Raw genomic sequence first — 13,597 nt, forward strand, 5'->3', positions numbered from 1 at the left:
ACCACGTCGAAGTCTGCCAAGAACTCCGTCAGCGTGCTATGGATAACCCGTTCTTAATGTTAAAGATTATTACTGGTGACAAAACTTGGGTGTACGGGCATGACTTTGAGATTAAGCAACAGTCTTCACAGTGGAAGCCCCTCATCTCCACAATCAAAAAAGGCGAGGCAGGTCTGCAGCTTGTCCAAGTGGTTTTAAGGCTGAGTGAGAACATTCGGCAAAAGCGACCGGATCTGGGGTGCGCTAGTCTCGAAACTTTACCACCTCGTATAAGATGCATGTCTCACCGTAACAAGATTTTCTACTTGTAAATATGTTTATTGTTTAAAAAAACACCAGCTTGTGATCTAGAAAACAGATAAAGTCCAGGGTGTGTGTGCAGGCTGTAAGAGCCCAACGGAAGCTCTAAACCTGGCGCTGCTCCAAAGACTGAAGAGTTTTAGCCTGTCAGTCACCACTAATAGTCCCTGGTGAACCATTTTTTTTGTTTTTGCAATAAGGTACTTGCTTTTGCATCAGGGTAATAATTAAAGCGGACACTCCGAACAAGCCGGGGTGAGACGGAGCGAGCGAGAAAAGGCTGCATTATTATATTTCTATATTATCAGGCTTATATTCAAATATTCATGCCCTAGCTGCTGCTTGACGTGACTCATGGGACAGGCAAAGAGGCTGCTGAAAGATAGCCTGAGGCTAATTTAAAAAATCTGTCCAAAGTCTGCGCCTTCGCCGCTCATAAATGAATAATAACCTCAGACGTCCCGCTCAGAAGCGCGCGTAATGATGAAATATCACCTCAGGATTACACAATGTACCAGTGCTGGAGTAATACATTTAAAAAGGCGCGAACGTGTGGCGAAGCGACTGACCTCATAGTCTAGGTCGAGATGGTCAAACTCGCCGTTGGTCCGGAAACTCTGCGTGTGCTCGTCAAGGGTGAAGTTCACACTGCGCCGGTATCTCTCAATCCTCACAGAATGCCAGTGGTCATCGTCGAGCAGGCTGCCGCTCGACACCGACGTGTGACCTTGAATCGAGCCATACTGATTGCTACCTGGAGTAGTACAGGCATCAGAGGGAAATGCAAAACCTTTCAGAATGTTTACTAATAGATTCCCCAAAAAAATAAAATTTTAAAATTATATGGCAGAAAAACTTTTAACTTGTAATTTTGATGAACATTTGTAATAGTTTTACTTCATGGTCACACAGCCACTGTGACTAGTTGCTTATCAGTTAGCGTATTCGCTACCTAGTTTTTTATTTATTTAGCACTTAACTAAACACATTCGCTAAAATGTTTTCTCGGTTAGCATATGCCAGTATACAAATTCACCAGCTACTTGTTTGTTTAACACTTTTATAATCACTAGTTGTTTTACAGATAAAATACTCACTAGTGAGTATTGTTTTTTTATTTAGCGATGAACAGCTTCACTAGCTAAATGTTTAGGGTTCGATTATGCTAATATTGTTATTTACTAGATGGAATTTTCACAAGCTGGTTGTTTTACACTTTCCAGACATTTTCCTGTTATCATACACCTGGAATTCTTCTAATATTATGAGTTCAGTCAACAATTCTCTCTTCATGCAATGATTTTGTTATTACAGTGGAACCCGGTTATGTCGATGTCCTAGGGGGTCGCCAAAAAGCATCGAGATAACCGATGATCGAGATAAACGAAAATCAAAATGGCGGCAGTATATTAACGTGCTTGAAATTTCTTTATGTACATGATGTGCGTTAATAAATGAGAATGTGCATGCACGTGTTTTTGGAGTTTTTTTTTACACAACAGCGTTGCTGCGATTTGTTTGATGAAGGCATGTTATAAAAATACATACATGTTTATCTGTCAGGAATCCACCTGCCACGCCCCCTTCAGCCCCCTTCAGCGTGACAGGTGTTTTCTTGGTCGCTTTCTCTGAAGCTCCCGGCTTCAATCGCGCACATATGGTGCTCGTTTATCCTCATCACCAGCTCCTATTTAAACTTCCACACTCGCACTGTCCGTTATTGTTGGTATATGTTGGTTCACGGCGGTCGTTGTTATCGCTCATGCGTATCCCGGTACGTGTCTTTCCACCGGCACTCTCTCAACGGCTGCTCTTTTCTTCCCAAAGCCGCGCCGCGCCCCTACTAACACTACAAACACTAACTAACAGCAGAGATTCACCAGTATACAATACAACACCTGGAGCAGCTGTAAGGTTTGATTTTTCCGCCACTTCCGCGAGTTCTTCTGCGGCTGCACCGAGATAACCGACGTTGAATGGCAAATTTTCCCCCCCTTGTGCTCGAGATATCAGGGTTCGGCGACATAGAAAATAACCGATAAAAAATGCTTAGAAAAAGCGAGAATTTGGCGGTTCCACTTCAAAAACGTCGACTTAATAGGGTTGTCGAGGTAACCGAGGGCGAGATAACCGGGTTCCACTGTATATTGAAACTGAAAAGGTCATTTTTTAAAAGTAAAAATAGTTCAGTCGAATACTACTGTATGTAACACTTCCTTTAAAGACCTTTCTTAAGAATGTTTTCCCATTTAGCATGTGCCAGAATATTGACAAACCAGTTTGAATTTTCACAATCTAGTTTTTTGTTCTGTTTTCATCTATCACTTCATTGTACAACTTAGCACATTCACTAGCTAAATGTTTTGTGGTGGGGAACATTCCAGTTTATTGACTAAAGATTTTTTGTTCCTGTTGCATATACGTTACAGAACAGCAAAATTCTTTCTTTGCATTTCTCAGCTGGAGCAAAAAGGGAGTAAAGAGCTTTGCTCGAAGGCCCAACAGTGGCAGCTTGGCAATTCTGGAGCTTCTGATCAGTAGCCCAGAGCCCTAAACATTGAGCTACCATTTCCCTAACCAGCTTACATACATATTAATATAAAAAGTTTGCTACCATAGCTTCAGGCTGCAAAAGCCACGGACAGTTTTTCACTCCAGTCTCCTTTAGTGAACAGTTGATAACCTAAACTATGTTGGACATTCAGGGTCACCCAGATGGGAATGGGTTCCATTTTAAATCTGGTTTCTCACAAGGTTTCCTCTGTACCATCACAGGGAGATTTTCCTTGCCACTGTCACCACTGGCTCACTCATTAGGGATAAACTTATGGACACTGTTCATTGCTTTGACACAATATTTAATGTTAAAAGTGCCCTACAAATATAAAGGTGATTTTTTTTAACGTCAAACGATGTTAGGAAGCTGGAGTCAGATATGATCCAGTGCCACTAAAGCACAGAGTTTTAAGGACCTTGCTAAAGAGTGGAAGCTTGGTGAAGCTTGGGGCTTGAATAACCGAGAGCCTTAACCGCTGAGCTACAACGTCCTCTAACAATCGAACCGAATTTAATTGAACATATAATCAAGCTAGTTTTTACTCTTAGCATATTAATGAGACAAACATTTCTTCAGTTAGCATGTGCAGCTGTGGTTCTCCACTAATTTAAGAAGCTCAGACACAACAATTTCTTTATCAAGTAGTATTTGTTAATATGTTAAATGTAAAAAAGGCCATTCAGTCAAAAAATTTACTGTACTTTCTTTGAAGCTTCCGTTTATTAATCATCCAAAATATACTTATTATTTTGTGTAAACTGACTGTACATAGTGTGAGTATAGCTTATTGCACTGCAAAAGTCTATATATTTTAAATGTAATTAAGCAGCAACTGTTATATTTATTAACACGTATGAATGACTTATTATTTAGTATTATTATACCATTAATATACTGTAAAAAGCAACATTTTGGCTTTGTATGTCGGGGTTGAAGAATCTGTTCAAGTCAACGTTACCCAGATTGATCTGCAGCAGCAGTTTGGCTCTGCGCAGCTCCAGACTGAGGTAATCGCCTTGCTGTCCCTCTCCATGGAGCAGAAGCCCTTCTCCTTTACTCGTCTTAAATCTCAATGAAATAACATCCTTCAGGATCTTTATCCTTTTCTGGCGAAAACGGTATGATATCACTTCCTGTCCGTCAAAACTGATCATATCGGCCCCTTCAAACCACAAAGAACAGAAATGTCTTCAGGGTTAAATTATAACCTGAAATAACACCCCCCCCCCCATGCCCCGACCCCTACGATGCATTGAGAGGACATTTTTCAAACCACTTTAAGCCTCAGGCATTGTTCAATGTGTTCTTCAGCCCGAAAAACTAATCAGAATCTCTCAGAATATTGTATTTGCTTAAAGTTTTTTGTTGATTTAAATATTATCCCAATAAGCGATGCTTCTCCAATTTTTAGACGTTGCATCACTAGCAATTATAATCCCTTACAATTTCCTTTCACCAAACTGAGCTCATTTGCACAGTTTTTTAGAAAACGTAATGAGGCTCATTTAGAACTCATTTATGATGCATGGAGTGGACCTTCAGAGCCTTGTTGTACATTTGAGGCTTGTGTGGTTTATCATCCATCATCCCGACTAGTAAACCGGCACTGCGCAAAGTACGGAAAGTTCAGTACTTTTCAATAAAGTGAAACAGTGCATAGGCCTGCCGTGTGGAAACACCTAGTCTTTTGTCATTTTTAAGAGACACATGCATGTTCCTTTTGTTTCTATGCAACAAACCCGGTCATGTAACGCTATGAAGATTTACTTTAACCAAACAAATGCCATGTTGGTTCCTTTCACCTGGAATAAATCTCCAACCTTCCCTGCTCCAAAACAACCCCAAACCCTTAGGCTTCCACCTCCATGTTTGATTGTGAGGGTGAGGCAGTCGGCTAACATCTTCTCTTCTGTTCTCTGTCTTACACAAGTTCTTTTGCTATAGCCAAAATTGTGACATTTGGATTCAACTTTATTCCACTCATTTACTGTGTGTTTTTGCTACATAGTTTGTTGTATATAAACAAATAGAAGATGCATGCGTCTCTAATACTATTAGACAGCATTGCAGTCTCTCCCCAGTCACAGCAACACTGTGCAATCATGGCTGTCCATGAGCTTGTGTATGTGGAAGGGGGCAGATAGCGCTTTCCTATGAGTGTGATATTATGCACTGTGACCCAACATTTAAAAAAGAAATAAAAAAATTGGTAGCTAACAAAGGAAAAAGAAAAAATTGGGTGGAATTAAATTTTTGGGGAAATTATTAATTGAAAGGTAGCATCTAAACTCTTGGGATATACATTACATTTCTAGTGTCTTGTGTGATATCCTTCTTATTCACAATCAAGTTATTTAACATTTTTCAAGTTATTTCAACATTTTTTCAAGCTAGTAACACCTAAACTCTTGGAAACACAAAGTTTATTTTAAGCTATTCAACTTTTCAAATTTTGTCCTGAGACTTAAATTGCCTTTTCAATTAGTTCCTCATTAGAAAATCAATCGTTACTTGGAAAAAAGGGTAAAGAAAAGCAAGAAAGTCTAGGGTTTGAACAGCTAAGTAAAAACATTTCTATAAAACAATCTGAACTTATGTTTCCAGCTTGTGACTGCAGCGGACACTCACAGTACGCACAGCCGTAGACCTCCACCCTCATCCCGACTCGCCCATCTGCACTCCAATCCAAGGGAATAAAGCGAAGATATCGGGCCACGATTGTGTACTGCAGCTCGTGACGCACCACTCGCTCTGAGTTCCAGTTACCTGAAAAGGTCTGGCAGGTAAAACGAAGAGACCCATCAGACCCAGACACAGCCTCCTGTTATTGCTTTACACATCAATCAGACGACGCATCATTGCACCCGACTCGCGTGACGGCAATCCTCCATTCTAATTTACTCCGCTTCATTAGCTGTGAGCAAATTTTTTTTTTTACTAATTTTCATTTATTATCTCATAATATACTGACTGAGTGATGAGCCCAATGATACTGAACTCCACGCCTGGACGCAGAGAAGGATCTATTATTTATTGTAATTCGTAATAAAATGAAGAGAGAAGGGACAGGAAGGAAAATAAAAAAAATATAAAAATGAGGAATGGACTGTGGGATGTGAATATTACACTATTCTAATGGATTTTGGTATAATGGTTTGAGGTCATTATGGTGATATTATACTACAGGGTCACAAGAAGTGTTTCGGTTTTATTAGTTATTGAGAACAAGTTTAAAATGATAGGATGTACTTATTAGTCATAATGTATAAGAATTAAACATGGAGAAAAATACATTCACTGATTAAGAAATAGCACTTTTTAGGACTTGTCAGATAGCACAGTGACTCATCTTTGAATAATGCGTAAAGATATTAACCCATATGTTGCCATCCTGCCTATAAGGCTTCCAGTTCATTGCCGTGTCGCTGTAGAGCAGCCGGTACTGTTTGGTCCAGTCGGTGCTGCTGTATCGACCCTGCATTGCTATAGCTGTGATCTGTTTCCTTCCCCGGAGGTCCACCTGCAGCCATCGATACCTGTCTGAGTCCAATGGGCACCAGCCTCCATTCCCTTAAAGAGAGAGAGAGAGAGAGAGAGAGAGAGAGAGAGAGAGAGAGGAAAAAAGGCTGTACTCTGAACATGAGAACATTCCCTGTGGGTAAGAGTACAGATAGAGTTTAAACACAAAGTAGAACTCGATATGAAGGAGGAAAAATGAACCAAAATACTTTGGATGCTACTACAACAGGAAATCACTAAAATGCTCTAGAAACATCTCGACACCTATTATCACCAAAAAAAATCATTCTGATATACAGTGAGGAAAATAAGTATTTGAACACGCTGCTATTTTGCAAGTTCTCCCACTTAGAAATCATGGAGGGGTCTGAAATTGTCATCGTAGGTGCATGTCCACTGTGAGAGACATAATCTAAAAAAAAAAATCCAGAAATCACAATATATGATTTTTAAACTATTTATTTGTATGATACAGCTGCAAATAAGTATTTGAACACCTGTCTATCAGCTAGAATTCTGACCCTCAAAGACCTGTTAGTCTGCCCTTAAAATATCCACCACCACTACATTTATTATCCTAAATTAGATGCACCTGTTTGAGGTCGTTAGCTGCATAAAGACACCTGTCCACCCCATACAATCAGTAAGAATCCAACTACTAACATGGCCAAGACCAAAGAGCTGTTCAAAGACACTAGAGACAAAATTGTACACCTCCACAAGGCTGGAAAGGGCTACGGGGAAATTGCCAAGCAGCTTGGTGAAAAAAAGGTCCACTGTTGGAGCAATCGTTAGAAAATGGAAGAAGCTAAACATGACTGTCAATCTCCCTCGGACTGGGGCTCCATGCAAGATCTCACCTCGTGGGGTCTCAATGATCCTAAGGAAGGTGAGAAATCAGCCCAGAACTACACGGGAGGAGCTGGTCAATGACCTGAAAAGAGCTGGGACCACCGTTTCCAAGGTTACTGTTGGTAATACACTAAGACGTCATGGTTTGAAATCATGCATGGCACGGAAGGTTCCCCTGCTTAAACCAGCACATGTCCAGGCACGTCTTAAGTTTGCCAATGACCATTTGGATGATCCAGAGGAGTCATGGGAGAAAGTCATGTGGTTAGATGAGACCAAAATAGAACTTTTGGGTCATAATTCCACTAAACGTGTTTGGAGGAAGAAAAAGGATGAGTACCATCCCAAGAACACCATCCCTACTGTGAAGCATGGAGGTGGTAGCATCATGCTTTGGGGGTGTTTTTCTGCACATGGGACAGGGCGACTGCACTGTATTAAGGAGAGGATGACCGGGGCCATGTATTGTGAGATTTTGAAGAACAACCTCCTTCCCTCAGTTACAGCATTGAAGATGGGTCGAGGCTGGGTCTTCCAACATGACAATGACCCGAAGCACACAGCCAGGATAACCAAGGAGTGGCTCTGTAAGAAGCATATCAAGGTTCTGGCGTGGCCTAGCCAGTCTCCAGACCTAAACCCAATAGAGAATCTTTGGAGGGAGCTCAAACTCCGTGTTTCTCAGCGACAGGCCAGAAACCTGACTGATCTAGAGAAGATCTGTGTGGAGGAGTGGGCCAAAATCCCTCCTGCAGTGTGTGCAAACCTGGTAAAAAACTACAGGAAACGTTTGACCTTTGTAATTGCAAACAAACAAATATTAACATTGACTTTCTCAGGTGTTCAAATACTTATTTGTCGCTGTATCATACAAATAAATAGTTAAAAAATCATACATTGTGATTTATGGATTATTTTTTTTAGATTATGTCTCTCACAGTGGACATGCACCTACGATGACAATTTCAGACCCCTCCATAATTTCTAAGTGGGAGAACTTGCAAAATAGCAGGGTGTTCAAATACTTATTTTCCTCACTGTAAATATGCATGATATGCAAATTAAAAATACCACCTCGTCCTCTTTCTGCCCCACCCACATTTTCCAGGCATCCTTCCTACTCTGAATTATTCAACACTGTACCGTGTCTTCACAGCATAGCTACACATTCTCAAATCTGATTGGTTAAAAGGCATCAACTCATTTTCTTTAACAGCAACTCTATTTCTATATGGATAACATGTTATATGTTATTTATTCAGTGATGGACAAAGTACACAAACCATGTACTTGAGCAAAAGTAGAGATACACGATGTAAAATACTCTATTCTAGTAAGTAAAAGTGCTCATTTTAAACGTTCAATTAAACGTCACAAGACTTTGCTTAATCAATTAAGTTCATGTGAAAAGACTCTAATGTTACTCTTATTGCAACAATCTGTTAATAAAATGATATTAATGAGTCAAACACTGATTGATATATAATAAAATGATCATGAGCCCAGAACCTTCTTTTCAATGACTTAAAAAGAAATCATGCAAATGAGGCCACAAGTGTTTTGGCAAGTTAGTCTGGAGTGTCTTCCATCATTTATTCCTCTCTAACTGTTCTGCTTGCTGTTGAACTGACGCCGAACTGTATGTTGGTGATCAGTAGATTCCACTAAGCGCCAATCAAAACAAGATTAAAACACAGCGCGTGCTCGACCCTGATTGGTGGCTTGCTGTGTGTCTGACAAGTACAATTTTTATCCTCATAAATAAAAAGTAAGTGCTGATTGAGTAAAAAGTGAGATGTTTGACTTTGAAATGTAGTGAAGTGAAAGTAAAAGTCTCCCCGAATGGAAACACTTCAATAAAGTAAAGATACGTGAAAAAGCTACTTAAGCACAGTAACAAATTACATTTACTTTCTTACTGTCCACAGCTGTATTTAATACATTAAAATCTGTAGCACTGGAAAACCGCTGTAATATAAGTGAAATAAAACTCTCCAGGTCTTCCATTACTTCACAATCGGTTACCCACATCACACCACCTCATCATTGATTGTTCTCCAACAGCTTCACACCCTGTTGTGTTTTTCTTACTTGTTTGCCCTTATGCACAGTGCCCTACATTTGTCATTTTACACACAGAGCAGTTAAGTTAAGGGCCTTGCTTAAGGGCCCAGCAGTGGCAGCATAGTGGTGCTGGAATTCATACTTTTAATCAGAAGTCCAACATCTTAACCACTGAGTTACCACTTCCCCATAACCAGGTTTTCAATTAAATGAACATAGCCAGGTTCTTATGCTAACATTGACCAAGCTAGCTGGCTAGTTAGATTTCAGAACAATATATATCGAGTGAGCACATCATCTTGGAATGATTTGCATTCTGGACCAAATTTGACCCAAACACCACTCAAATATCAGCCACCCGGGTAAAAATAATCACATATAATGTGTTAGCATCTCGTTTCCTAATACCGTCATTTAGAATTGTCAATTGAAATCTATTAAAAATATCCAGGTTGATGCAAATCTTTTGGAAACACTTCCCGATGTCTTCCTGATGTCCTCCTGCTGCCTCCAGTGCGAGCAAGCGCTATCGTGTCTATGTGTCACGTCTCATTGAGCATCAAACCCTGAGTAATACCCTTCTCTAAATGTCATCCACTGAAGAAGGTTCCAGGACAGCAGGGGAGAATTCTCTGAACAAGTCTTCTTTATCGAATCGCACCCTGAGACATAATGGCAAACCACAGCTATGCTGTTCTCAGATCAGTGAGGACTTTCTTATTTCTTACAATGTTCTGCAGGTGTGTTTGTGTGTGTGTATGTGTGTGTCTTCATACCGGCTCTGCGGTTGAGTTTAGCGTAGCCTGCGCCAAAATCAGAAGCCAGTACAGAAGAGCTGCTGAAGGCGCTGTAGGGGAGAGGACTCGCCAGGACCTCATCACACTTCACTGGAAATAAAGAAAGAGAGACAGAGGAAGACAACAGAAAGAGAAATGATTACTACAATACTATTAGCGTGATACAATTACAAGAGATGATAGCAAGCTTAATCTGAAGATAGCATGATCAGAATTTTCCCTCTTTCGCAGATTGCATAAAAACCACTATGTGAACAGAAATTCGATCAAGTTGAGGGCTGCGCTCTGACATTCTAAAGCACTCCAAAGTAGTTTTGGCCGCATGCTTGAAGGTTGTTGGAATATGAACCTCCACCCCAGTCTCAGGTTTTTTTCCCAGACAGGGACAGGTTTTTATTTTAGGAATAGTCTATTTGCCTTTAACCCTGGCCTGGTTCTTAATCCCTGTTCCTTAAAAGCATTGCCAGAACACATTCAAGTCAAGTCAAGTAGCTTTAATGATTATTACAGTCATGGGCCAAAGTTGACCCAAACACCACTGAAATATCAGCCATCCATTAATCAAGAAACAATAATCTCATAGAATGTGTAAGCATCTCGTTTCTTAATACCCTCATCCAAAATTGTCAAATGAAACCTATTAAAAATATCCAGGTTGAAGAAAATCTTCTGGAAACACCATCCTGATGTCCTCCTGCTGCCTCCAGTGCGAATAAGCGATATTATGTCTATGTATCACGTCTCATCGAGCATGAAACTGTGAGTAATACCCTTCTCTAAATGTCACCCAGTGAAGAAGGTGCTAGGACAGCAGTTGTGAAACCTCTGAACAGGTTTTCTTCACCGGATCGCACCCTGGCAAACTCACTATGAACAGTTTAAAACAGCATAGCTTTAGTTTACCAGTGTGTGTGTGTGTGTGTGTGTGTGTGTGTGTGTGTGTGTGTGTGTGTGTGTGTGTGTGTGTGTGTGTGTGTGTGTGTGGTAAATTTTAAACACTTAATTTTTTTTTGTAAACTGATGCCTTCTGATGCCTTTATTCCATTTCCTCATCCCTAAACCAACGAGCTCTCTATAATCAAGTTGTTTTCTTAGTTTCTGATAATTAAGCTAAAGGTTTCATGGCCCACTATATGGACATATAGTTTGTGGAAGCCTGACCGTAAGATTGGCATGTGCGTTCCACAGTGCCGTTATAAAAACCTCCACTCTTCTGGGAAGATGTTGCACCAGATTTTGTGGATATCTGTGTGAGATTCATTCAGCCACCAGGGTGTAAGAAAAGTCATGTTCTGATGTAGGGGAGATGAGGAGGCCTGGGGTGTAGTCAGTATTCACATTCTTCCCAAAAGTGTTCAATACGGTTTGAGCTCTATAGCAGACTACTCACGAGCTTCGACACACTTTCAACTCATGTACAGCATATCTACAAGGAGCTGGCTTTGTGTACATGGGCATCATCATGCTTGAACAGGTTTGGGTCTTCTAGAAAGGGAACTTTCATTCTACCGCCTCTAAAGACTTGGGGAAGAGCCGCTCATGGCCAGAAAAGGCAGGTGTCCCAATATTTTTGCTCTCATTGTTTACTTAAAAACAATAACAAAATGTAGTTTGTCTTCATCAGGCACTGCTCTTAAACAGGAATACCAGAATGTTCTAGTCATTTTCTCATATATTGCTGTTGAGCATGAGATGGTGAAGCAAATCCTCGACCTCTTACAGTGTCTCATTGCTCTCCCATTTCGAGTTTAGAAATTCATTACGGTGAAGCACACACCCTGACACACACAGATGAGGATTCGAATTACACAAAGTGCTCAAACATGCAAGAAATACTCCACATTATGATTTTTGAAAGTGAACAGAGCAGAGAAAGGGCTAATCGTCAGCATTGAAGTCTGGAAAATCTTTGAAATTTTGCAACCCTACACAAAATACAACTTGCAGTGAAATGTAAACCTGATCGGCTGCTCAGAAAATTGTGCATCAGATAAAAGGATCTATAAATATAAAAATACGAGAAAATCAAAACAAATATGACAAAATATATTGAATAATGATAAAACGGTATTAAATAAAGTGCATACATAATCTATTTGCACTGTTTTTAATCCACTTCGAGGATGAAATCATTCAGATAATTCGAGCAAAGCTACACCAATAACGTTTTACATTATAAATTCACCCTCATTATACTTTCAATGTGCATATCGGAAGATTGACAGCTTTCAAGAACACAGCTTTAACACTTCCCTACACGAAAATAGCTGAACAGGTGGTCGGGGGGTTTCGGCCTAGACGAACGTTTGGACATGCAGAGATGACGATCTGTGCCTTTCCAGGAACTAATGAGAAATGTTACAAAGCATGAAGCTTTACAATGACTGTAATACGCCATTAGCAAAAAAAAAAAAATCTGTGTTTGTTCAACTAAGATAAATTAGTGTGGAAAAAACTGTCCATTAGAGCTTTTTCCAAAAAAAGTTCTGGAAAAAAAAGTCTTCTTCTTCTTCTTTTTCTTTCGGCTTCTCCCATTAGGGGGCGCCACAGCGGATCATCTAACTCCAAACTGTTACCATGAAGTTGGCACACAGTTGTATAGGATGCCTTTGGATGCTGTAAAATGAAATGTTCACTTCACTTGAATTGGAGATCCAAACCTCTTCCAGCATAACAATTCCCCTATGCACAAAGCCAATATATGCTTCACATAGGTTTGAGATGACTGTGAACGCTGACTGCACCCCAGACCTCACATACCTCATTAGACTTCACTAACACCTGTGTGACTGAATGAGCCAAAATCTCAACAAAATCTAGTGGAACATCTTCCCAGAAGTGTGGAGGTTACATCAGTAAATAGGGACTAAATGTGGAGTTGGATGTTCAAAAAGAACACACAAACCTTCTGCTATATTTCAACTTTATCCCTGTGTAATAAACCCCATCCAGAAAGCCATTAATAGTCCCAATGCTGAGCAAGCACATAAACAGGCTCAGACACCCCAAATATCATCCAAAACCAAAATAATAACTTTGTGTGTTGTATTACAAGGTTGAGCTGCAGAGATTAGACAGGATTATAAATTTCCCTTCCAAACAAAATTGTATTTATGAATAGCAATAGTCGAGTCCCTGAGTGTATCGTTTAATCTCTGTGCAAAGCAAAAAAAAGAAATCACGGAGAACTGCTGAACCAGTATTGCTTAAATAGACACTTTCAGGGAATTACGGAAATAAATGTGTGCATACACACACGCACAAATATGTACACAAACACCCCCACACTAGTAGTGTAATATTTAGACAAAGTAATAATATAGCTGGGGAAATCCTCAGGACTCTGGGCTCAGGAACAGAGGAAGCAGAGTTGCTGAGAAATGTGATCTTTATCTCCGACAGTCTCTAGCAGATTTCCCTGCTCTCAGATACGAGCTCAAAGTGCACTCGCATCGATCGATTACTCGACATGAGGAAAACGTACACGTGCTTGTCTTTGCATTTTATA

General features: G+C 40.1%; 1 protein-coding gene across 1 annotated transcript in view; it reads right to left on the reverse strand.

Moving 5' to 3' along the window:
* cntnap2b (contactin associated protein 2b) overlaps window positions 1-13,597 on the reverse strand; it is a 53,770-nt gene that overhangs the window by 21,677 nt on the left and 18,496 nt on the right. The window contains exons 2-6 of the mRNA XM_083525263.1: window positions 10,069-10,179; window positions 6,234-6,427; window positions 5,486-5,633; window positions 3,816-4,019; window positions 870-1,054 (exon numbers count right to left, since the gene is read on the reverse strand). Coding sequence (XP_083381389.1) covers window positions 870-1,054; window positions 3,816-4,019; window positions 5,486-5,633; window positions 6,234-6,427; window positions 10,069-10,179 — 842 coding nt within the window. The remainder of the gene's footprint in view (window positions 1-869; window positions 1,055-3,815; window positions 4,020-5,485; window positions 5,634-6,233; window positions 6,428-10,068; window positions 10,180-13,597) is intronic.

Source organism: Silurus aristotelis (genome assembly GCF_946808225.1).
Source record: "Silurus aristotelis genome assembly, chromosome: 22".
Taxonomy (NCBI): Eukaryota; Metazoa; Chordata; class Actinopteri; order Siluriformes; family Siluridae; genus Silurus; species Silurus aristotelis.